The following is a 27,617-nucleotide window of genomic DNA, read 5'->3' on the forward strand; positions in this document are numbered from 1 at the left end:
TAATGGAACCCTCCCAGCCGCCGGGCCTGTTCACTCCTGGCACGTTCCCGCCTCACAGAGGCATAGGAACCCTCGCGCTGACTGACTGCGTGTACACATTGCCCTTCTGTGGGATGTCCCGAAGCTTTATCCGATGACCAGAGCGTCATTCTAACTGCCTTTGAATGCTTTTAAAGTGCCGCTCATAAAAACACACTTTGATAACTACTTCAGTGTTTTAACGGAAATCTCCTCACATAAAATGGCACCAAGTCGTTTTACTAATATTGAGGTGTGAAGTGGTGGTTGTGTCGCTGCCTTGAGATGTCATATATCGAAATGTGAGGGGCCTCTCCGTCTTGGGGTGTCATTTACTGAGAAGTGAGGGGGGCTCTCCGTCTTTGGACGTCATGTACTGAGATGTGAGGGGTCTCCCCATCTGGGGCTGTCATATACTTCGATGAAGAGGGCCCCCCCCCCAGTCTCAAAGCACCAGCGTCCGGCTCTGCAGCTGTCCAGGGCAGGCCGGTGTCTCCCCACCAGCAGCATCCCTCACACTGACTCAGGCGCGCGGAGGTCGGTCGCGCTGCCGCTTCTTGGGGGGTGGGGCCGGGCTCAGGTTGTTCCTCGCAGCCCTCCCACAGCCCCCGGAGCTGGGATATAACCGAGGGGCTCCACACGTCTCCTGCCAGTTCTCCTGTGTGACGAGCCAAGGGCACCGGGAGGCTACACCATGAAGATGCTTTTCCTGCCAGTGTGTGCCATTGTGCTACTGTCCGCCTTGGACCCCGCGGACTCCTCTGCCTATTATGACAAGATCCTGTCCCACAGCCGGATCCGGGCGAGGAAGGAAGGGTAAGTGCGAGGCTGACACGAAGCTGGGAAGAACTTAAACGAGATAAGCCGCAGCAACCATTAAAAAAAAAAACTTCGAATTGATGACTTATTAAAATGGGCATTCCTGATGCCCCGAAAACATGCACTTTTTAAGGTCACCCCTCCAGGTTCGTAGACTGTTCCTCCTGTCCACGCACTTTAAAGCCCTGCAATTTAAAAGCAACATTTTAGTCAATTCCAAACACACGTTCAAACTCTGTACAGTAAACTCTAAAGAAGAAAAGCTTGGCAAACAACTAGTGTTAGATCAGATTTATATTTATGAGTGGTCGAAGCAGGGCGTTGACGTCCATTAAAATATTTATAAAGGGTATTAAATGTCGAAACAAATAGAAATCTCTTATTCTAAATTATAACATTTTAACAATGTAAAAATGCGCACGATGTTATAAAACATAAGGACCTTTTTACATTACATTTATTTTTTCTCTCTCGTTAATGTAACTTCTGAGGGCTGATAAAATGCAAGCTAATCTTTTAAGGCTGTTTCTGACAAGACTTGTTTCTAGCACAAAGAGAAACAACGAGCCTCACGCTGTGTGAGGGTTCAGATTGCGCATCGCCTGCAATCACGTCTTTTTAATCACCGCCTATCGCTGTGAATATAGTGCTACTGTGAGTATTTCTCGTATGAGCAGTTTGCATGTTTTAAGTGCGTTCTTGAGAAGCGCACCTGATAACATTCGTGCGCTTGGCACATTTCGTGAAGTGTTCCAAAATATTTACGGCTAGTCTAAAACCAAGTGTTGGTGGACTCTTTGTCTTCGGGAAACAAAGAAACACGTTTTCCGAATTCCCACGCCTGCCCATATGTGTCCAAAGTAAATCGTGTGAACCGCGCCTGTAAAAAAAGAGCCAGCCTGCCTTTGAAAGAAGCGCATGTGCGCGGCTGTTTACATAGGTGTGTCTGGGATTCACCCAGTGTGTCTGGGATTCCAAACACAGGCGACCCGAGAAGAAAAGGCGGGAAGATTGAGCGAGCCACGGGCACCCCTGGAACAAAGGGGATGCGTTTCACTCTTGGAAAGGAGGGGTGGGGAGATTGGGTGATGGGCGACGAACATGATGTACCACTGCCACTCTATGTGTGAATGGAGCCACCAGCGAAGTTTGGCATTAGGGCATCAAAGGCCCAAGTCCTTTCTATGTCCGTGAGGTGGTCAGAGATTCCACTGTCCGATGATTGGTACCTGCACACTAGTCACCTCCAAAACCTGAAAGGGACGTCCAATCGAGCTACGTCTCTGCCTCAGGCAGCGACGGCCACCAGGGGGCAGTGCCCAATGCGCATTTGAGGCACAGGGGAGATGTTTAATTCACAGAAAGGTGCCCGGACTGTCAGTGTTCACCTATATCCATAGAGAGTTATGATTGGTCGATGATTAGCTGTGGGCACGACCTAATGAATGAATAATGTAACCGTTTCATTGTTGAGGCGCTTTCTACTGTACATGGACGTGAGCGCGTGGGGATCGATGAGATAATACGTCCAATTAAACACCAGACAAAGTTGTGGCGAAATAGAAAACGTGTTTCAGCACACGAAGAGCTCTGAATGTGACACCAACCCCTTCAAGAAGAGCTGGCACCTTGGGTTGCTTCGAACACCCCACAGCTCACGGTCGTTAACCTGCTGTGATTTCTAGTTTCGCTTAAGGTTTTATTTGGTATTTTGCCTCCACACTCAAGAAAAAAATGTCCCAGCAGTGAGCGCAGGTCGCTTACGCATGTGGTTAGCGCTATAAATTTCAAGAATAAGATGGAGAAACAAATGGACCGTGATTTGAGTGTGTGCCAGTCCAGACAGACGAACAGATGCTGGCAGCCAGACAGACGAACGGTTCTGTGAGGTGTATTTATCTATGAGCAACCCAGCGTTCAAAGGGAGTTTTTTTTTTATAACGGTGCGATGAGAATGGGAAGGTCGCCATTTATTTATTTATTTATTTTGGAGAGTTTTATATAGCGCTGGCAAGACCCGAGCGTATCAGAGCGCTTTACAACATGTATGGACACCGTACATATTGGGGCTGCCGTTTGACCCTGGTTGCATAAAGTACAGCTGCTGTAATCTTCCAAAATAATTCTGTTCGTTTCGAGGCAGACTCCTTTCCATGCTCGCTCCACCCTTACTGAACTCGCTGCATTTATGCCTAGATGCAAAGTAAGCTTAACATCCCTCAGAAATAAATTCGCAACTTGCATGTTTCATCATTCCTCAGGCGATTATTTATGTGGTGTGCAGGCTGCTTCCTTCCTAGCGCCTTAAAGCCCTATCACTGATTTTGTGTGCTCTACAAAACCATATCCCGTAAATGAGAGTGAGTTGTGGGATGCGGGCTGACGTTTTTTGAGGGGTGGGCAAGAGCAGTGTGAACAAAGGGGGTACGTTTGCATCCCTCACCCCAGGAGACCCAATGGAGCTATGGAAGGCACTTGTGTAGAGCTGCGTTCTCATACTGTAATCTGTGCAATGCATGTGTCACAACAAAACAAATGATGTTTGTTCTAAATGAGACGGGTGTGTTTTTTCCTAGACCAAATGTCTGCGCTCTTCAGCAAGTGATGGGCACCAAGAAGAAGTATTTCAGCACCTGCAGGAACTGGCATCAGGGCACGATCTGCGGCAAGCGGGCGTAAGTATACCCCACCTCCCCCAGCGCAGCTGAAATGTCTGCCAAAAATGCCCATTTTTTTCAGCAGTTACCTCGAAAAATAACAAAATACCTTTTCATGCAAAACTGTTACGTAAGCAAATAACGGTCCCTACAAGGTTTTAATTACTTACTGGCCAGTAACATAGCTCAGTGAGCAAAGCACGTGTTACTGAGGTCTATCTTTGATCTCTAGGTCTGTGTGTGTGTGTGGGGGGGGGGGGGCGAAGGGGGGGGGGCACGGTTGTCATAGGCTCGTAGTTTGTCATCCATCCGAGCTCCACCAAACTAATCCAGTTTCACTGCTCGCAATAATAGTAAATACATGTTCTACTTAACTGTATTTGTCGAACGCAATGTTAAAATAACACCACAAAGAAGACAGTGTTCATTTCCTGCAGTGTGACTAGTTGCAGAACTAAACTACAAAACAAAACTCTGTTGAGCACAGCCTAGCTTGTGCGCCAGGGGGCGGTATACAGTGAGCACGTTTACTAATGCTGTATGCCCCATTTAAACCCGCTACATCCCCTACATTCATCAACACCTCCCCGCTTTCCTTTCTCCTCTTTCAGGGTTGGCATAGAGACCTAATCTGTTTGCCAGCCTCATCATTTCAGGTATATACATACAAAGGGTTGGGTAAAGGCCGCTGCAACCATTGGTGTGTTCAAGTGTCGGTCACAGTTTACTTCCGCCCATTAAAGCATGCAGAATGAAGCGGGGTCAGTCCATGTCACACTTTGGTTTTATTCGCTGTGACTGACAGCATGTTGTTCCTTAATATGTGCACATCCGCTTAGTTACAAAGTAGTCCACTTTATTGTGAAGACTGACAGCCAATCTCTACTTTCATTTCATTTTGTTACATTTATTTTTACGATGGGTCATTTTTTACTTTAAATATATATATATATATATATATATATATATATATATATATATATATATATATATATATATATATATATTATATATATATATATATATATATATATATATATATATATATATATATATATATATTGCAATGACACATACACCACCTTAAGATGGCAGCATTTTTATATTTTATTACTGCTACACGTTTAATGTCTACTGGATTTGTTTGCATTGCAATTTCGGAACTTACTGCAAATCAGACCAGTAGTGTGACCATGCACGGGAATTCCACGCTGCGTGCCGTTCCCAAGTGCAAGGTCACACATGGGCCAGGAGTCGAACCTTCAGAGAGCAGGCCTGGGTGAAACTTGAGCCCCGTTAATGGCCGTCATGCTCTGTCTTGATCAGATATGCAGAAGCAGGCCTGTCTGTTCACATCTCACCCTGACCCTGTCAAGGTAACATGATTCAGGATAGCAGCCCATTAGGACGGAATGTTACCCGAGGGGGTAGCCAGAGACGCCCATTTTCGTGCTCAGTTAAGAACTAAATGTCTCCCGCTGTACCATTAAAGAGAAATACAGATAGACATACATTATTTGTAGTTAGACAATCTCAGCAGTAAAGGTTTAACAACGCAATTAGCCAACGCTGCTCACGCCTGTAAAATGTAAGCGGTTCACACGGGGGGCGTTGTTAAGTCGTTTTGTAGCTTTATATTTTTATATCAGGTTCAAAACACAGCAAGAAAGAACGCAGCCACAGCCATCTCGTGTAGTTAGTTGTGTCTCCCAGGAGGTTAAATCAGAGCTACTGTCTGTGTATTACGAAATGTAAACACCCTTTGTCACTTCACCAAGAGAAAGTCCCTCCCCTCCCCCCGCTGCTGGAACGGTTGAGTTCTTGTCCTGCCTGGCGAGCAACTTGCCAGGTGAGAAAAATATACAACTGAAATAAGAATGAACATTTCCTTGATTGTTGAGGCCTAAATATGTCGCACAATATGTTGGTCATTTGGATTCATCTAATTATACATTAATAACCAACTCCTTAAGGTTTCTGAAATCTAGTATATATGTATGTGTGTGGGTGTCTAGATGCTGCAACCCGGATCCGCAGCCCTGACTGTAGATAGATAGATAGATAGATAGATAGATAGATAGATAGATAGATAGATAGATAGATAGATAGATAGATAGATAGATAGATAGATAAGTAGGTAGGTAAGTAGGTAGATAGATAGATAGATAGATAGATAGATAGATAGATAGATAGATAGATAGATAGATAGATAGATAGATAGATAGATAGATAGATAGATAAGTAGGTAGGTAAGTAGGTAGGTAGATAGATAGATAGATAGATAGATAGATAGATAGATAGATAGATAGATAGATAGATAGATAGATAGATAGATAGATAGATAGATAGATAGATAGATAGATAAGTAGGTAGGTAAGTAGGTAGATAGATAGATAGATAGATAGATAGATAGATAGATAGATAGATAGATAGATAGATAGATAGATAGATAGATAGATAGATAGATAGATAGATAGATAGATAGATAGATAGATAGATAGATAGATAGATAGATAGATAGAAAGAAAGAAAGATTTTCCTTTCTTTGTTGGAATGGCCTCATCTTTAATATCCACGAAAATGCATGTTCTATGATCCCAGAAACTCGTTGTCATTTAGTTAAAACTAGCAAGAGTCACAATTACCGTAGTTTAATGAGGGTGAAGCAAGATAAAATCGCAATGTGTGGAAAGTGAAAATGTATCGTTCACTAAAGATATAAATATATATATTTCTTTTCCAAGTGTCAAGCACTCAGCAAATCAGAATTTTAGTAAAGTCACGGTTTGGGACTGAACATGAGCGAATGTGGTCTCCTGGGAGAACAAGGCAATGCCACCGAGCAGGGCTACTTTTCTAAGCAGAGTTGGGGGCACACATTTAGAAAAAAACGTTGCTCTAGTGTCTATTTGCTCCTGTGCCAGTTCAAAAAAGAAGTCTGCACTTCTTGCCCCATAACCGAATGTTAAATATTTGATCAAATTTGATCTGGAGCGCCAAATGCCTCTCTTGGGATGCTTTAGGTGTTGTGGCAAAGGGTGGGAGGGTTGGAGCAGCCCACAGCGGAAGTGCTCTATACAGACTTAGTAGCCCCTGCTTTAATAAGTAGTTAGGTATACGAACCTACTCCACACAATGGTGACATCACACCTCAATAATGGACTTTACTGTGCATGAATCGCAAAATTAATAAATACCAAAACTTATTTAATGTAATATAGGAGACAGCTCCACCCCTCCCCCAATGGTACCGTTCCTACATATTGACCATGGTAGTCATGTGCCACCATCCGTGTGAAAGGCAAGTATTAAGCACTTCAGTCCTCATGAACTTGCAGGTCACATAGCGCTTCAAAACCGAAGTCAGAGGAGTAATGTTGAGCACTATCTGAAAGGCAGCAGTTCCTATGGTGCGTTCAAGGCACCTGGCACTCCTTAGCATACGTACTATTCCATCTTCCTTTCTTGGAAATTCCTGCATTTCACTTGTCTTCGCCTCCAAATTATGACTCTCAAATTAACAGAGGGCAGCGGTTCAAGACATGAACCGAATTTCCTCTGTGATCCCTAGTCATGAGAACACGTACTCGCAGGACACTGGGGGCTCGGGGGGAAATAAACGTACTCTTATAAAAGAACACTTTAATAATATGGATCTGGCTCGGTCTTTATAATGTAGATTGAAACATCTGGTTCGGCGTAGATGCTGCCCAAAGCAATACTTTGTTTAATGAGCAACTTCACAGTATAGATTCAGAACATCTGTTTGGATTAAGAGTGCAATTTAAGTTTACTCTGTGAGACGAGCCCAGAGCCTCAGCTGAGGCAGTGCCAGGCCTCCTCAGAGTGTGTAGCACAAGATGGAAACATTTAAAGTGTCATTGTGTTTGAATGGGGTTCAAGTACATCTTCTCCTTGTGAATTTTAAGAAACCAAGCTCTCTGCAGCCGAGTGGCCCACAGTGGAGTGGCTCTGTATTAAAACAGGCGTTTTTATAGCCGCATGTGAGAGCCGCCATCATTTTTTTAAAAATAGGTTGCAGAGAGGTGCACACTCCAGGGCAAGACTGTTCAAAGCCTACAAATACAATATGGATTTTATAAGGGATTTTATGTGCATAACTGCTAAAGTGAAGAGCGAATTTACTTCCATTGGGACTGTAAAACGAAGCTTAGGTGAAAAAAGCATATTTGAGCTGTGGTTGCCAAGAGTATGTGGAAAAAGCGTTTTTTAGCATCCAAATCTGCTGAGTCCAAGTGATGGAGGTTGCCAGAACAGTTTACGGCGGGGGACCCATGATACGCCGGGAAAGAATGCGCGGGCTTGCATGTGGTAATGTGGAAGTTTCTGCAGACCCCCACATCTGCTTTCGATTCAAATCACACACAAGGGAGTCCTGATCCCGCACAGCAAATCTACTGGAACAGTGATTGAAAGGCATAAAACTTTGCTAGCAGTGATTAATGCTGGATGTGTGCCTCACTGAACCTGACCACAGCACAGACTTTACGGTGTGACAGAGTGTTTCGCCAGTGTGTATTTCAGGGAGAGAACATTGAAGAAATTCACGTAATAAAAAAATATAGCCTAGGTCCAGATTTTTATGTGTGCTTCATTGGCATCCAAAGAAAGGTCATTAGTTGTTCCTTATAAAATGGATTATTTTATGTCAGAAACACCAGAATGGGATGTGCTGAACTGTTGGTGGGGATTTGGAGCATTGAAGAGACTATGTGTATATTCCACAAATTGTTTCGAATACTCCATTATAGACAATAATCTGATTTAACACACGAAGAAGGGGTATCATCACTGATGTCATTGGGCCCTTTTTTCGTTAGGTGAATGTATCATATTTAATGAGTCATGGGGGAGGCTTCCTGGTGGTTCATGGGTAAGAAAGGTGGGTTTACACATCTTCTAGAACTGCGGGCATGCACACTGCTCAGCAGATGGCTATGAATGTAACACAAATATTCCTGAAGGCGAACACAGGCAACCCAGGAAGGGTTTCGCCATTGTTATGGGCTCATCAGTCGGGTATAGCTTAGTTCCAGTCACACAGTGTGGAGGAGACCCACGTCTGGGCATACCCGCCCCTCTTAGGATGACATACAAAAGTATGCAAAAAGTGGATGGATGGCATGCTTGAAAAAGGGAGAACCTGGTCCTGGATTGCTTGTGTTCTGGTTCAGGAAGTACCTTGCTTGGAAGTTAGGTCTAGACAGTTCCCATTGGAGCAGGGTCGAGAATGATTTTTTATATAACTGGACCAAACTGAGGCGGCATGCTGTGCACAAAAGATGTCAATACAGGTATGTACGTGTAAATGCAGAAACACAAATGCATATATTTAGTTGGCGCACTGTTATTTAATCACAATGTGCAATAGGTCATAAATACATTACATAATTATATTAAGAATACATTAGTGCCCCAGGGAGTGGAGGAGTGGGAAGGGGTGATGAGTGCGCCAACTAAATATTTGCATTTGTGTTTCTGCATTTACACATACATACCTGTATTGATATTCCTTGTTCTGATTAGATACTACGTACTGGGACCATTCTCTGTATGTACCGTATTGCACCCAGGTACCAGAGACTTTAATGGGTATACCCCCTTTTGTGTAACGTGCAAAAAGAAGGACTGAGATACGGCCTTGGGTAATTACCAGTGGCTGAGATTAATTCAAGCATTCCATCCATGATGATTTCTATACTTCAGTATGTCTTCCCTCTATCAGCACACATGTTAATGTACTTGAATCAAGGCACTTTTGTAGAGTGGCATGATGGTAATCATGGCTGCTTACTGGTCAACTTCCATCACAACTTGATTTTACTGTAACCAAACCAAAATAAAGTGTGTTTCAGAAGTGAAGGACTCCCTAGGGCATGCTCACTTTTGGTTTCATTTGAACCTGTCCTCTTGAGGTAAACTGCTGCAATAAAACTGATGCTAATGATAATGTTTTCTCTCTATCTATGACCTCCTTTCCACCAATTTGTTAAGATTTAAATATTTTGCTGATTACCTTCCATTTTCCCTGAGGTGAGGCGTATAATCTATCATGTGTAGTGAAAAGCAGTATCAACTGCATGAAGTTTTGTAAATATTAAAATTCACTTTTTGCATCAAACAGGGTATTAGTTCAGAAGTAATTACTTCTATTACCCAACGTAAATAAATCGGACTTTTAGACTTTGAAAGCACCAATCTATGTTGGCATGAGATCCTCAAATAGATGAAATACAATTATAAAAGAATGTTAACACTTGAATACACGGCTTTCACAACTTCCTCTCATGACTGTTCTGGGAGCGATCCTGTTTAGTCCATATGGCTTCAAAATACATTGCTTATCTAAATAAGCTTATGACTTGAATTTCTTGAATAATATAATTTTGATTGTAGACAACCTCTGATGATAGAGTCTCCAACTTGTTCAATGAATTATGCAAGAAGGGCAGTTTAGAACAGAAAGAGTGAGCTAGGTATAAGATGTTGACATTGGAATAATGGGTTAGGATTGGTTTTGATGTGGTGTTCTGCAGGAGCTATAACAAGGAGATGATGGACGGAACACTGAAACTTTTCAGACGCTCACCCCCAGTCACATCATTGTTTGTTAACCCAATTCACCATCCCAGTTCAGACCCAGACATATGCAAATCAGTCTTGACCCTGCGCCTCAAGAGAACAGTCCAGCCCGAACTTCCAAGCCAGGTCTTCCCTTGACCAGAAACAAGCATCCTGGGACCTGTTTCAGGGTAACACCCATCATCAGCCAGGCTAGCTTGAATCCAGTGGCAAAGTGAGCAAGGGACTCACATCTGACCGTAACCTGCCAACTGAGAGCAGACAAAGCAAACACAAGGACATGATGAATGGAGTGCTGAAACTTTTCAGACACACCCACCCAGTCACAGATCTGGGTAAAATCCGTCATCATTCTTTAGCTAACTTCGCCACCCCACTTCAGACCCAGCTTTATTCAAGTCAGTCTTGACCCTGTGCCTCATCGGAATAGGCCAGTCCGTACTGCCAAGCCAGGTCTTCCCTGAACCGGAAAAAAAGCATTCTGGGACTGGTTTAAGTGGTAACCCCCCTCATCAGCCACGCTAGTTTGAATCCAGTGGCAAAGTGAGCAAGGGACTCATGTCTGGTCATACCCTGCCAACTTTGAGCAAACAAAGCAAAAACAGGGAGTTGATGAACTCCACACGGAAACTTTTCAGACACTCGCCCACAATCACAGGTTTGGGTAGAATCCATCATCGTTTTTAGCTCACTTCGCCACCCCAGTTCAGACCCAGCTATATGCAAATCAGTCTTGACCCTGCGCCTCATTTGAACAGTCCAGCCCAAACTGCCAAGCCAGGTCTTCCCTGGGGCCGGTTTTGTGGTAAAATATCTCATCAGCCAGGCTAGCTTGCATCCAGTGGCAAAGTGAGCAAGGGAACCACGTCTGGGCATACATTGCCAACTTAGGGTGAATGAACAAAGAAAACACAAGGAGCTTACAGCCTTGTCTTATACATCTTTCATTTTACACTATGCTAATCCAATCACTATTCTGATTAACAGATTTAAATGGACCCAGACACTGCTTAAAGAATGAATCTTAAAATGTAAATTCTCTGTTGACAATGTTACCTTACTGAGGTAGTCAATTTGAAACAAATGCTCTTTCAAAGATGTGATATTAAAGTGGATTGGTACATTGGGCCATATTATCAAGAACAGCGATCACATTATCGCTACTTTAGCGGCAGGAAACTGCAGCTAAAGTGGCGATAAGGGGCTTGATAATATGCCCTAGAGAATTCCAATAGAAGTCCAGGTTCTGGTGTGAAGGACCACAAACCTGGGCTTCTATTGGAATTCTCTAGCCCCTTATCGCCGCTTTACCAGCAGTTTCCTGCCGCTAAAGCGGCGATAATGTTATCGCTGTTCTTGATAATATGGCCCATAGACTGAAGAACTACTATTCAATGATCCCACTGGTTCCTCTGCTCTTGATTGAAAATCTATAATCTTTGTTAGAGTGAGAGATTTGACTGGCTAAAGCCATTCTAATTGGAAAACAGTCTACATTTTTATCGTCCATATAATCAGGACAAATACCAGAAATTAGTACGATGCATAAAGTATTAATTTGCAAGATGGTAGAACACAGAATAATATGGAGCAAAGATGTTACCTGTATATAAGGTACACCCCTAAATTGCCGGACAATGTGCTCAATTGGAGATTTTCTAAATAACACCAGTAATCTAGTTTGAGGCAGGGTATCTGGAAAGGTGCACAGACCACTGTATTCTACACTATGCTAGACCTATATGATGTATGTCCATTGAATCCATATAGGTAAAAAATATGTTTATTGGGACAATTGTTCATAAAACATCATAAACTATAAAACAAGTAAATAATAATCACATCTTAAGAGCAAGAAAAACTTACAAATGGGCCACACCTATTAAAAACCATTTATAAAATTATGCTTAACAACAAGCATATAATGTGCGATTCCTACTGTGACATCGATATGACACATTTCACATAATAGCCCCATTGCATCCAACCTTGAATGAGTCTGATATTTTAAAAATAAGGGTCTTAAAAACTTAATAAGAGCGGGTTTATAGAAACCTGGGGGCATGTTATCAAGAAACAGCGTTAAAATTATCGCCGCTTTAGCGCCAGGAAACTGACGCTACAGCGGCGACAATGGGATTGATAATATGCCCTTGAGAATTTCCATAGAAGCCCATGTTCTGGTGTGAACATGGGCTTCTATTGGAATTCTTGAGGGCATATTATCAAGCCCATTATCGCCGCTTTAGCGTCAGTTTCCTGAGGCTAAAGCGGCGATAATTTTAACGCCGTTCTTGATAATATATCCCATAATACATAGGAACATTGGGCAAGGAGCATTTTACATTTATGCAGCACATACAGCAACCATTTTAATCCAGAACAGCATTACACTAGTTAAGACAACAAAACGACGTTTAAAATGTAATTATGTAACATGGGAGCTCTCCTTGGCCTCAGACTCTATTCAATAGGGTAGGAAGGGAAGCATGGATCCTAATGTAAGGAAGCAAATTGGATCCTCCTATCCACACATCCTTGTTGGGTGCAAAAGACATCCATAATTAGCATGAAGAGGCCTCTACCCCCTGGTCCTTGGTGCCACTGCATCTTTTGCACTATTGGCAGCAAGGCTCTGCCTCCATCTCTTTTAGGCAAACAGGGCATTTTGGAGTTCTGTGGGGTTGGGAAGGAAGCTAATTGTAAACAGATATTATGACATATTTTATTTGCAAAAATACCCTTCTGTTCTTAATCACACTTTTCCTTTTGTTTCTCTGGGGTTTAGTTAAGTCTATATTTTACTGGACATTGCCAACATCATGTCAAAAGAAACCCTGGGCCATATTTCTTAATTTCTCATGCAGTGCAATGCAGCAGCCTCAAATGCTGCACTGCGCTGCGTGAGAAGGAGAGAGCAGGAGAGTGCCATATTTACAGAATATTGACACTCTCCTCCCCTCTCCCCCTAGTCAGCACAGAAATGCATGCCCATGCATCACTGACACATCTTTGCACCATAATGCAAGGGTGTCTCTGTGAGTCTAGCATAGGTTTCGTGCTGGAAGGATTCCTTTCCACTGCAAAATACTATGCTTCGACTAGCTTCAGACCTGTTCCCACTTTGTATGTGTGCTGTACAGTGCAGCACACATGCAAAGTCAGAAAAGAAAGGAGAATTAAAAGCATTTCTCCTTCATAGTGCCAATATGAAATGGACACTATTTTCTGACTCTAGAGCTTGTCTACTTTTTTAAGTAAATCCAACTTAGCTTCAGAAACCTTAGGTGATTGCATGGGAATGCTAACTAATGCAAAGCAGTGCTATGCATTGTTTTGCATTACTTTCAAGTTATTTTCCAGTGTAAAACAGGTTTTACGCTGGAAAGTAAATAGGTGAAGAAAGATTTAGCCTCCCTTTGCCTCACTTTTGTGATGCAAACACAGGATTAAATCTTATTAAACAGACCCCCTTGTTTTCTACTGGGCATTCTCAGGTGCTCTTCCATGCTCATGTATTCATTTTGAGTTGTGCTTAGTGTGCTTTCCTCCTCGGTTCAAGGTATGTCTCTCTATCTCTTCACTCCTCCCCGGATAGAATGGTTATAAGAAAACATTCCTGGTCTCTCCTTTAGTGGTCTAGTCAATGGGCCTCATTAGGAGTATGTCAGATCTTAGGACCGCTGTACTCACGGTGGCGGTCTAACCACTGCAAGTCTACCACAGTATTTCGAGTTTGGCAGTCGAACCGCCATAGGACCGCCGCCTTTGTCAGGATCCAGGATTTAGTGGCGGTGATCAGTGGAAAGGGGCAGGAATATGCTGGTGGTGCCGCTACTGCACTGCTAAGCATATTCTGAGCTGCCTTTCCATCACCCATTTCATGGCGGTGAGCCCGCCCTGAAAAGTGTGGCCGAGATTCAACTAAGGGGGTGCATGCGTGGGGGCACATGTTGTGCCACCCTGGAATTGCATCCCCGTTCCTATACAGTGTGGTATGCAAGACATGGTGCATGCCACACCGTGCAGGAATGTGCTGCAGGTGCCTTCACTGCGGCAACCTGCTGTTCAAGCTCTCCTATGAGCCAAAACAGCTGCCGCAGTGAGACCGCCGTAGCACTCACGGCCCTGGATTCAACCAAGAATTCAGTGGGTGGGCGCACCAGGGGCTTGGTGGTCATCCTGCAGGTGCAGCGGTGGTGGTGCTGGAAGAGGACCCCAAACATCATAATCAGACACTATGTGGCTGAGTAAGTCATTGACTAGTCAGAAACGTGGCTGTATACACAGCTCAAAAATGGATCAGATTCTTTTCTGGGTCCTAATCTGGGCTGGGATGCACCCCATCTCCACAGTGTCTGGTGTCAATTTGTTAGAATCACACTAGCAAGTGTGACTAGTGCAACTTAAGTGGCTGAGAGGAGACAGGCTGAATTTCCATTGGAAACGTATCCTGTGTTTTGGATGAACCTTTTATAAGGTTAATGCACATTTTCTCATTTGCTTCCATAAATGGCAAATTTCGACAAGTCATTCTTTTAAGGAGCATTCTTCCTTAAATTAAACTCCAAGGGCCTCATTTATGATAAGTGACGCATCGTTGCGTGAAAGTAGCGATGCTTCACTTCTCAGTGCGCCCTCCTTGCACCATGATTGATGCGTCATATTTACTGTATGACGCATCATGTCGCAAGGAGTTACAGATACATCAGTATTTCTGACGTATCTGTATGGCGCAAAAGTGACGCATTGCTGGAGTGTGTCACGAAATTGCATTCCCCATGTGAAAGGGCCTGTGTCAGTCTTACGCCTGCTGTGAGGTAGGCATAAGATATTGACGCATTTGCATCCTAGAAGTGGAGGAGTGAAATCTTATAGATTTCACTGCGTCACTTCTATGACACTTTCTTGCGCCAGAACGCCCCCTGCTTACATTATACCTGGCGCAGGTATAATGTTGCGCAGGGGTTTACAAAGTGACGCACCTACCCAGATGCGTCACTTTGTAAATATGGTGCAACAAAGCACATTTTTCCGCTGGTGCGTCCAAAATGTGACGCACCGGCGCGTAAAAGTGAAGCACAGCCTCATAAATAAGGCCCTATGAATGTAAAATCACTGTAGTTAACTGTGCAATGGAAATTACTAAACATACATCAAATATTCATAATAGCGATTTTTAATTAGTTTCAGTAGTATAGGCAAGCCTCTCGAGAGGTTTCTTCTTTCCTTTATGGTTTTATTCTTCCTAGCAACGCATAGTTTGGTTGTGCTTTGATTTGTTGCCATTACAGTTGCAGAAATCTAAACTCCCCAGGGAGAAGTCCTTAGGAAGTACACAGCACGCTGCACAGAACATGATAACCCATGCATATTAAAGGTTGTAGTTCTTGGCAAGGAAATTGTTATGCCTTGCTCTGAATCTGCAGCATCAACATTAATTCATCCATGTTCAAGTTGTCCTAAAGCAAAACCATTTTTTTGTGGTCTGCCAAAGATTAAGCTTCTATTTAGAGTTTCATTTAAATAACAGTGCTAACAATTCAAAGGACAATGTAAGAAGATGGAAAAAGAAAACTTTCTATTCATTCTATCAGCACGCATTGACAAAGAAAATAGGTGTTGCCTTTTAGACCTATTGGCGTTGCCAACACTAGTTACAGATGCTGTGCAGCATGGACAAAAAGCATTTACTGCTGATGCAGTGCAACATTGGATACAATTAAAAAAAGGTTCAATGATGATTAATTTCTTAAGCATACATTTGAGTAACAAATGTGTGTGCTATGACGCTAGTGCCAGCATGCCTCACCACGCTTTCATACTCCTATGAAATGACACAGATATAAATAATTTTTTTAGAGATCTGAGTTGAATCATTAATTACATATAAAACATAACTACTAAGAAAGCAATTTTTTTAATGTGGAGGTGTCGGCGGAAATTTGCTGTCGGGCCCTCTCCTGAAAATTTAAATAGATATTTTAAAAAAGGCCTGTGAGAGTTCAACGGAGGAGTCGGAGGAGAAAGTTTTGCGCAGGAGTATAAAATAAAAATTAAGCTGGGGAGTAAGGTGGGAAAAACAGCATACAAGGGGGAGAGTCATTTGGTGGGGCAGAAACACACATTGGAGAGAACTGGAAAACCTGCAACTTGTAGGGTGCACAACCCAAAAAAAAGTTATTCCATAAGAATGAGTAGCAAATAAATAAGTATCTGTCGCTCAAAAGGAAGGTGTATAGGCTACGATCCAGGGAGGGACAAACACAAAAAGGGGAAGCCAAGCCACTGAATAGGAAGCAAGCAAATGAGAGTGACATAAAGCCAAACAATGGTAAGCACTGGGTGAGCTATAGGCCTACTGTAAGAACTTTGAAAGCCTACAATTGGTCTTTTGCAACTAGACAGCATGCACTGTCTTAAAAAAGAGACATACAAATCATGATTTAGGTAATGGTCACACTTCAAATCAAATTGAACAAATCAAATAACTGGACAGTGTCGTTTAAACATCATTAGCCAAAATACACGACCAACAGGAATAATTTGTAAGTAGCACATGTAAAGCAACAAAAGATTATCGGAATCTGTCCCACGAAAGTTTTCTAACTTCTAGGTAAGTACTGTAAGTAACCCAACATCGGTTTCAAGATTCTAAAATTTTCAAAATAGTGTGGAAAATGTGCAATTCCTAGCTTTTTGTCTATCTTCTCATGAAACAAAGTTAAGTACTAAAAAGCAATATAAATTATGTGTAATGTGTTTATTTAGTTCGTCATTTATAAATGTTTAAATATTTGTATTCATGTTCCTTTTTAGCACATATGCCCCCTTGTGGCACCTTTGGTGTGATATTGTTTTGGAAATTTAAACCTTGAGCTCAATCAACTGACCAAGAGCTAATACCATTAATCCCAAAGTGGCACAATGCCCCTCACTAAGGAAAAGGATGGGAATGGTGCTGTTGCTTTTGCTTCCCAATGCTTCCCTTGAGACTACACATTTCACATCTTTCCTGAAGTAGCAGTGGATTGGTTCAGATCTCAAAGGTCAATTGAAGGCAATCTCTAGTTGTCGGCTCAAAACCCTGTAGGATATACCTCCATGTACGTTTACCTTGAAGATCAGTTTCCAAACTATGAAGGTGTGTTCAGTAATGTCCTATTACGTACCGGTAATCTTCATCACTCCTGGTCCCGTTGTCCTCGTCTCATTACTTAACAAAGTGGAGATGACCATCTTCGCTACAGAAAAAAAAAACAGGAGCATGCTAGAATACCCAACCCACTCCCTCCCACGGGGAGTACATAATCAGGACCAGCCCAGCATGCAGCCTGAAAATACCAAGCCAACAACCGGAAAGCCGGCCGCCAGGGAGGGAGGGGCATAAGAACTAATAAAGATTACCAGTAAGTAATAGGACATTACCCCCAGGTCCCTCCTGTCCTCATCCCATTCCCTAACAAAGTGTAGAATACCAAAGCAGACAACCCGGCCTTTCTGCACTCCCACCAATGCCAGGGGCACCAGACCAAAAACCGGCACCCAACAGGAGCAAAAAAAGCCCACAAGAAAGGAGAAACATGCAGGCAGGAGCACACAACCAACCAAGCCCCAAACAAAGCGGACAGAGCTGAGACCCCAAAACCAGCAGGGGACGACGAGCGAAAAAGAACAAGAACCCCCAGGCAAGCCAGAAGGAGGCCCCAAACACACATAGCCATGCCCCAAGATAACCGCCAGAGGGGCCAAAACAAAGCCTCACCACCCCGATCCACCTAAGGGAGACCAGGAGAAGCAGAAGCGCCCGATGGAGCAACCGAGCCAGGAAGGGCAACCAACCGGGGAGAAACCACCAAGGTTGAAGCTCACGGCCACAGGCACCACCAAACAGCAATACATCCAGGGACCAAACAGGCCAAACCAGGCCAATGGCCAAGAGCAATGGAGAACAGGCCGCACAGGGCGGCAGGGCCGAAGGTCTAAGAAGGAACGCAGCAGAGGCAAGACAGAGAGCGGACTCCCCCCCCAAAACAGGGAAGAAGGTAACCCACAGACACGGGAACCACAAAGGAACACACCAAAAAGAAAGCAGGGAGAAGGAAGACTTAACCAAAGAGGCACGTCAGAGCAAGAGACCAAGGAAAGATATGACCAACCACAGGACCAACCCCAAGCCACCAGCAGAGCCGCAAAGACCAAAGAGGGCAGAACCGGACAAGAAAACAGGCACCGACCCAGAGGATCAGCCAGGAGAAAAAGGGGGCAGGGAACCCAAGCAAGCCCCCCTCCCCCCAGCCGACAACAGCAGCAACAGGGAACCTGGAGGCATGGAAACACACAGAAGGTCCAGGCCCCAGGTCAGGAACTTCCAGCGGCCAACCCCAGCCGAGACAACGAAGAGCCGCAGGAGCAAAAAGGCCACCACACCGGGAGCAGAATCTGGGGCACAGGAACCAGCCAAGCAGCTAGGCCCGAGGCACCCCCCCAAAGCAGGGGACACCAAGACATGAAACCCAGCAATCCGCCCAACGGAGGCCAGGGAGAGCACAGAAGTGCAAACCTAAGCAGACTCAGACAAAACCAGGGCACAACCAAGAAAAACAACAACAGGGGCCAAACATGCAACCAGGGAAACAAAACCCCAGAACCGGGAAGGAGGAACTTCCACCAACCAATAGCCGAACCCTCTTCAAGAGGAGAAAGGAGGACACCAAGTTACCTTCGAAGGTGAATCCCAACAGGAGCTGCAGAAGGGTAAATCAGGAAGGACCAACAAGGAGGCCAACACCCCAACTCTGTAGGTGACCAACAAATGCCCAAGGAGCCAGCCAGAGAAACCAGTAGGCCAGCCAGCTAGGAGGCTCCCAACACAGTGCCACCAGGACCCGGAGGAGAGGCAAAAAATCCCCCAACCAAGAAGGGGCACAGGGAAAGACACAGCAGCCAACCACAGCCAGGCCACCCAGAGAGGAGAAGCAGCAGGAAGACAGGTAGGGAGCCCAGCAGCCCACACAATGGCCCCAGCACAACAGCCAGCCACAAAGGACCGGCACAGGAAAGGACAGAAGACCACTCCAGGACCGAAAACACAAGATCCAGAACCACCAGGCACCAAGAGGCTGAAAAATTGCCAAAAGCCCAAGAGAATGAGCGGCCAGTAAAGGACCCAAGCATGGACCAAAAAAGGACCCAAAAGCAACCAAGGGTCCCACAGCAGCCTGACACATCCAAGTCGAGAGGAGCACCAGCGACCCACACGCACAAGCAACCGGGAGGCCAAACACAGGGACCGCAAGGGCAAACCCAACAGAGGCAGAGCCCAGGCCCCAAAGCACACCGCAACAACCCAGGCACCAGAAACCAAAGGAGAGGAGCCCGAAGAGCCAGAGGTGCACTACCCACCAGAGGCTCGGGAACAGACTCAAACAAGGGGAGAACGAACACCCCAGAACCAACAATACAGCAAGGGCCACAGACCGAAAGCAGCCCTCAGGGGAGCAAGAAAACAGCACAGGTCTAATGACATGCGCCAAAAGGGAAAAGGAAAGAGCCCCAGACCCGAGGAAAAGCTGACCACAACCCCAAGGTGGAAAGAGAGAAGCGGGAAGCAACAAATCAGCCCACACACCAGGGGCGACCGACACCCAACACCCACAAAGCAGGGAAAGGGCACAGCAGACTGGGCGGTGCACAGGAGCCAAGCACCGAGGAACAAGGGGCCACCCAAGACAGATGCCAAGGAAGACCAACAACACCTAGCCACCACAGGAGGCAGAGCGAGCGGCAGGCAAGATGCAAAGCCCAAAGCGCACCAAGCCACCATAGAAAGATAAGAGGGGAGAAGGAAACCACAACCGGAAACCAAACCCCAGCAGGCAACACAACTCGGCAGCAGGCGAGAAGCTAACCCAACCAACTCCAGCCAGACGCCACCAGCGGCACAAACAGCACCGCCCGAAACCAACAGCCCAACAAGGCCAAGGGCCCACCAGGACAGAGGGAGGGCACAACAGCCCCTCTCCAACCCACCAAAAACAAGGGGGAGGACCCAGCGAACCTGCGGAAGGGCAAGAAGAAACCAGACACCCCGAGCACGGGCCAAGCAAAAGCACCCGGAAGGAAGCAAGAAGCGCCCAACAGTGAAAACTACAGGCAGCCACCCAGACAGGCATGCACCAGACCCGAACCCACAGAAAGGCAAGAACCAACGGGTGGAAGGACAGCAGGCAGCCGAAGGAAGGCCAGGAATAGCAAGGCACTAGGACCTGAAAAAAAGGCAAAAACCCTCGACAAGCAGCCAGTGATGACCAGAGCAGGCCACAGCATCAGGCAAACCCAGGCCAACTCCCAACCAAGCACCAACCAGGACCGAATAGGGAGAACAGAAGCCGCAGGGCAGGATGGCCGGAGGCCCAGAGGACAGAGCAAAGAGGCCACAAAAAGAATCCAACAATCCCCGGGAGAGACCGCACCAAAGAGAGCCATGGCCCAGCAAGACGACACCACACCAGGGACAAACCAGGGCCGACCCGGCCGAACCTCAGAGAGGGCAGCAGGAGGAACAGAAGCTAAGGCCGCCAGCCAGCACAGCAGGAGAGCACAGCAAGCAAGAATTCGCTAGGCAGCATGCACCAAGAGGACAGGCCAACAGCAGTCCCACAGAGACCGACCCTCAACCCAGATGCCAAACAGCAACAAGCGCCGAGCAAGCGAAAAGCCAGAAGACCTGGGAACACACACGTAGGAAGACCCCCGAAGGACCCACCCCAGGCGGAACCCGCAAAAAAGGCAGCGACACAGGGGAAACCACGGCCCAAGACAGGACAGAGAACTCACAAACAAGGCAGGGGAGCCGAATCCCCAGGCTGCCCATGGCGCCGAAGTCCAGCGAGGACCCCGGGAGCAGGCGGCAGCGGAGGCAGAGAACCAGGCCGGAGACAACAAGGGCCCCAGACCTAGACAGCACTCGGGCCCACGCCTCACGGAACCAGCAAAGCATAGAAGGCTAGTAGTAAGCAGGAACAGGAGTCTGCAAAGAGAAGCCCAAACAGGAATCCACCAGCACTGAGAGAGACCTGAGGACGACGGGATCCAACAGCACCTCAAAGAAAGCAAGCAACCCACATGGCAAGGCCGCATGCAGACCAGCCATGACCAGCGCACCGTGGAAGAGCGCATGCATAGCATGTATGAGGTCCCAGGTGCAATCTCCTGGAGGCTCAGCCGCCTATCTAGGCATCCTCCAGAAGGCCATCCTGCCATCATCCCAAACAACAGAAGAGGGCATGTGGAAGACACACCACACCATGGATGCAAGAGTATCCCACGTTATGTGCATCTTCTAAGCCTGTCTGCTCCTCACTGACGCCCATCAGAGGACTTTCCAAAGTTTGTGTAGTTGGTGGTCTCCACTGTTATAACCCAGTTTCTTTTCACAGTAGGGCGAGAGCTGACTCAAAATACCCAGATGTATTGCTCTTTTAACTGAAGTCAGGCTGTTTCTGGGGGTGTGAGAAATTCACAAAAATTGCTCTATATAACTATGCAACCTTTTGTCAAAGTTGTGCAATATTACGTGAAACGCAAATCTGTCATTTAGCACTACATTTTAAAGTGAAAAATGTCCTCGTGTCCATTTTTGATGCGGGAAAGCATTTCATGCTACAATGTAGTGCAAGCATCAGAAGCACAGCGAGCAACAACTGCTCCCGTCATGATGTTCTTGAGAGTTCTTTGTAGAGTTTTACTGCACATGCCACATTCACTGTAGTATTTTGGCCCCGAATGGGGCATATTAACCCCTTTGCTGCGGCGGCTATTCTGCCGCAGTGCTAAGGGGGAGGCGGGGCCGCGCGGCGCTCCCGTGCTCGTGACGGAACCACTCCTTCACGAGCCTCGGGTGAGCTGTGCTTGTGACGGAACGGTTCCGTCACGGCCCCGCCCGCTCTTTAGGTCGCCCAGCGCAGGCGCGGCATTCGCGCCGCGCAGGTGCGGCGAGCGGGCCGTGACGGAACCGTTCCGTCACCAGCACAGCCCACCTGAGGCTCGTGATGGAACGGTTCCGTCACGAGCATGGGAGGGGTTAAAGTAAACAATGGCACAATTTCATTCATTTTACCTAACAAGTTTAACACAAAATTCCCGAAATCATGGTAATTTCGCCGCCATATTTTAAATTTCGCTCATATCTATTGTTAACAAGACCAGATCAACAAAATCACCTGTGTGCTTTCCGAGCTATAAATCACCAGGAATCAATTTTGAAAAATGTTCAGGTATTGATTGTTGCTGGTGTTGTCTTCCGGCTGTCTGAGGATCCGTGCATCTTCTGCGTACATTTGAACCCACAGACGATGCTGATCTTGAGTATCAGTGCACAAGCAGGCATGACATGAGAAGGACTCGCAGGTAGTCACAGAGAAACCTCATAGTTGATTGGCATAATTACTGATTCTTCTCTGCAAATAGAGGTTCCTTTGGAATCCTGTGTCCCATTGCCTTTACAGTGAATTCGTCCGTTGAAATGTATATCTTCTGGCTACTTTTGTGCATTGCTTACGTTTGCAGCCTTTAGGGGATTTACGAATATCTCCCTGAGTACACAGATTAATATGTGTGAATATCAACATTTCTTGTATATTCCTAATTCTCTAAACCCAATCTTGCATACTCAGTGTATACTACGCATTAGAAAGTATTGCTCACATGCGCATCAACGCTTGAAATTGTTTCTTCACCACTTTTTGGATTCTAAGAAACCCCTTCTCCTACATTTCCATTACATAAATGCATGATACATTCCAAACCTGGAGATGTTTTGATAGTGAATTTGTCTTTCCATCGAGCAGGTGGCATGGAAAACGTGTGAATAACGAAACACATGCAGCTTTGTGTTTGTATTTAAGCATTTACCTGACCATCCTTTTCCTCCTCTCCTGGACACACCCATGTTTTCACCTCTTTCCTTACACTTGCTATTGTTGAAAATCTCACATGATTCCAGTTTTCATGGACTGCAGTTGTTCAGTCTACCTCCGAAGAGACGCCAGTCTTCTACACTTCCAGGTCTGTCTCATACACATACTCATTGGATATTTGAGGAAAAGAGCACCCAGCAGCCTCTAATGTGGTGGGAGAAGTGTCAATGGCAATGAAACAGTGGCTAATGCCCTCGCCACCAGCAATAGACACTCCGGTATACATGACTTAGCTGGTACTTGCAAACAATCTGGTCTGCACGGTAGATGCTGAAGGGTACCCAAAAGTCTGCACATTGCCATCATGTGGTCACCAGTTCAGACACAGATGGATACATCACAGATTAACAGAACCCTACGTGCACTGCCATAATCTGTTTTTATAGGAAGAGTTTGCCCATGATGACGCCTGTTGACTCTGCAACACACGTTTTCCCGTTACCCCTGACTTTTCCTTTGCACTGACAATCTCAGTAATATCATCCATGCTTGTGAATCGCGTTGATTTTTTTCTCTATTGTTTATTATTGTAAACCTCCCTCAAAGCTGCCTCTGTTGCCCTGCTATCACCTATCTGCATTAATGATTTGTTGTGCCATGGAGCACCTGACCATGTGGGTTTTCATCCTTGATGTCAGCTCACTGTTGCCATATTCGAAGCCTTGTCATCTACTGTGACAGAATCCTCATTGACGCCTACCTCATAACTGAGTTTCAGTCCCTCTAGCCCTCAGATCTCACACTTCGACAGCAGTGCTGGTGGGGGCTCACCCTACCCCATTCTCTGTCTGACCCTGAAACTATTCTGAGCAGAAGTCCTACTTTCCCATTACAAGTTCGGATCTCAAGCATGCTATGCCACTAATCCTCTCTTATGCCCAGCGCCACCTTAAATCCCTCATCAACTATCTCAGAAGAAGATCCATCCTCGGGCATGGATGTCCATGTTCTTTTATCTGACATGGGGAAATAGGAAATGATGTACCGACTCTATTACTGAATTTCACATGGACGAGGTGAGCATTAACCTTTCGAAGAGGAGGTTTGAGGGTAAAGATTAAAGAATATGATCAGTTACTACCACCTAATTATAACAAAATGTGGGTTGGATAGTAGGCATCCATGGAGTCAAGAAACAGTCTTGATGGACCATGTTTTAATGTGGATGTATGACGTTACAACGCATGCTTTTACCACTCATGCTGGTACAAAGCAAGTATTACAACGCAAACCTTTAGAACACATTACACTTGGGGGTGCTGGATAGTGAATAGTTTAATTTACTATTCCAACTCCAGTCCCTGTGGACACTAGGGAAGGTGATGGATAGTAAATTAAAACTATTCCCTATCCTAGAGCGCCTCCCAGTGTAATGCGTTGTAAAGGTTTTCGTTGTAATACTTGCGTTGTAACAGCGCTACGTGGTAAAAGTTTCGTTGTAAAGGATGTTTCCCTTTAATGTAGACCATGATTCCTATAATATTGATGCCCCTCAGTGACCAAGACATACTAATTATCTTATCTAGTGCATAGTTATTAACTAACTTGAGCCTACATTTTTTCACTTAGCTCCACTTCAGTTGGGTACACCAGGCACAGGTATTTTCTCAATCTCCACTAGAGGATGACTTTGGAAGGAAATTAAGAGAGCGTCCCAGTCTTGTGGACTGTTTCATCTTGCTGCACAGTTATGTCCTGTGCCACAGACAATGTTAGCTTAATGTATTCGACATTGCCGAGTGCCATCCCAACCAGTACACCACAGTACAGAAGCATGGCTTATTTGAATATAGCTGGTTCCTCTCTGGGGTGGCATGGTGGCCACATACATTATGGACTGTGGATCAGAATAATTTCTACTTGCTGAGATTAATTCTAGCAATCCACCCATCCTTGTTTGCTTTCAATTGAACTCATAATAACTAAATCCAAGAGTTTGACTGCCTGCTATATTAGTGTTTCTTTTTATACTAAGGCCATTTGGTGATGTTCCATGTGCCCTTGTATGCTCCATGGCTGAGTGTGAACGATTAGGTTAGCATATTCCAGTATTTTTTTAAATATTTCTAAACTATTTGATATATTTACTATTTATGCCTTATTCTCAGTGTATGCTATCAAGGTCTTGAGTGCTTTCCTAGGGGTGCTTTGACATTCATATCTTCCTTGGAGTTTGGATTCTTGATTGCCATACATTCCTACCTGCATCAGACAAGACAAGGAGGGAAAAAGAGACTGAGTGTTTGAAAGCGATGTTTACTTTTTCTGCAACAGTAATATGGAACCTTTGTATTGCTATCACCACCACTACTCGTTTAGAAGAGCACAAAAAATCCTTGGTTGCGTTTTGGCATTCATATGTCATCCTCAATTTTAGTCTATTTCATGGTGGGATTATCAATATCTGAATCACTGCCCACTACTGTGTGAGATGTGTGGTAAATGTAGTACATGTGTTTTTCGCGGTTTGACAGTCCATAAGTGCTAGCGATTTGTTGCACTTTGTTTCCTTTGTTGCACTTCAGATAGACTTTGTTACTTTTGTCTTTGATCAATTTAAATAGGTCTGCTTTTGTCTTGAAGTTTGGTACTTCTGGATTTTATTAACATGTTTTTCATGAGTTTGCCTAATCTTATCCTGATCCTGACCACCAGCAGTTGTTTTGAAAATTTGTTAGCAACAATGATCTTGACATGAAGCGCCATTAAAACTGACTAAACATCACATTTAACAGTTCAACTTATACAAAAATCAATTGCATATGAATTTTTGAACAAATGATCATAAGTAGAAATTGTTTTAGGACTGTGGACCACAACACAATTATTTGCTTTGATAATACTTCTTCGGTGAAGCATGTGTAATAATATTTGGTCTGACTGTGCCTTTAAACTGAAACAGAGTTTAGGAAGACAGATGAAAGAAAGTGTTGAGCAAGAGCTGAACCTGGCTGTTGTTACTCCAGGTAGTTCACATCATTGTCATTAATATGATTTTCTCAGTCAGCCCCATGGTAGATTAACCTTGCATGCAAACCTAATAGCAGGGGAATTTACATTTTACAACTGGCATAGGAAGACTGTTAGTCTGATTTACTTCCTTTCGCTGCTAAATGTAAGTATTTCTTTCTGTCACCGAATTTCAGACTTCAAAGAAAGGATTACATTACAAGATTATCTCCACATATTTTATGAGACAATCCTTTGTGCATTAGCTCATTGGTTGCATGATAAGATAGTAAGCATGTGATTAGATTCAGGGAAGTTTAAAAGACAATTATTCTATGAGTATTCAGTGCTTGTTAGCAGGGCATTATAAAATGTGGAACACCCTGCTCTAGTTGGTCTCTGAGGATCTTTCTACAGCATTGGATTTATTCTATAGAAGGGACTTCAAAATTAATGGCAGGCAGATGACAGTGAAGACCATCCAAAGGGTGTCTTGATCATGTTATTAACGACATAAACCAAAATCCCATTAGAGAAAAGAAAAAACCCAATATCTTTTAAGCCAATCAGATGTCCATGAGGAATACTTTCTGGATACTTTCTTGTTCAATTATCATATAAAAGTGTGAAGGCTGCCATTCTAGGTGTCACTGAAGATTCTAGTATTTTAATTTCAGAAACCATATATATATATATATATTATTGTTGAACCACAGGGAAATCCTGGTAAGCTGGCATTTTCCCAGAGTAATTCCCATGGGAAATAGAACAGATCTACAAGCCATTTCTTTGGGATCAACTGAAGTATCAAATGCAATATATCTGGTTAAGATGGGGGTTGTTTTTAATCCAGACTAGTTAACATTTCCATAAATATTGAACAAAATATGAGGGGAGCTTTCCAAATACAAAAACATTTTCATTATATCAAAAGCAAAGTCACAAAATATGGTAAATTTGCAAGTTGTTCAATGTTGATTGCTTTTTGGTGCTTTATGGAATAACACCATGTAGTAGTCAGTAATACATTGTTAATTCGTCCATGTTTTCTTTATTTCTTAAAACAGCACAGTCTTATATGAATGCTGCCCTGGGTACATGAAGCTAGATGGATCTCAAGGATGTCCAGCAGGTAAAGTACAACACAAACCTTCTTTTGATAAATATGTTTAATTGTAAGGGTACATATGAATTAGAATGTATCTATGTAGAAAATTAAACTTGATATTCTTTAAATCAATGCTTGAATTTGTGACAAATTAGAATAGAAAAAACATAAACAAATTCATAGACAATAGAGATTTCTGCCTTAACAATTATATATCTATTAATGCCAGTCATCATCAGACTATTTGTGCAAATGATGATGCTAACATACATTTCAAATTGCTTTTTCAAAAGTATTATTTTAACAGTTGACTGAAGTAGCAAAATTGTTTGAAGATCTGTCCTTATTATGGTATGTAAATGACACATAGAGATATGTGGGTTCAATAGATTAAATTCTGTTTCACGTGACTAAGCCACAAAAATTAAAACAAAAACATAGCAAAATTCTCAAGTTGTAGTCAACTCCTTCATTAAAAGTATA

General features: G+C 44.2%; 1 protein-coding gene across 9 annotated transcripts in view; it reads left to right on the top strand.

Moving 5' to 3' along the window:
- Positions 1-633: 633 nt before the first annotated feature.
- The window catches only part of POSTN (periostin), a 130,848-nt gene continuing 103,864 nt past the window's right edge, over positions 634-27,617 (top strand). For 8 of the 9 annotated variants that reach the window (XM_086935070.1, XM_086935072.1, XM_086935074.1 and 5 more), the window contains exons 1-3: positions 656-834; positions 3,414-3,512; positions 27,094-27,158. In XM_086935070.1, the coding sequence (XP_086791196.1) occupies positions 713-834; positions 3,414-3,512; positions 27,094-27,158 (286 nt within the window). In that variant the 5' untranslated portion in view covers positions 656-712. Of the gene's footprint in view, positions 835-3,413; positions 3,513-27,093; positions 27,159-27,617 lie in introns of all 9 variants that reach the window. The other variant, XM_086935073.1, reaches the window with a different exon arrangement.

This window comes from Lissotriton vulgaris, chromosome 8 (genome assembly GCF_964263255.1).
Source record: "Lissotriton vulgaris chromosome 8, aLisVul1.2, whole genome shotgun sequence".
NCBI classification, from domain to species: domain Eukaryota; kingdom Metazoa; phylum Chordata; class Amphibia; order Caudata; family Salamandridae; genus Lissotriton; species Lissotriton vulgaris.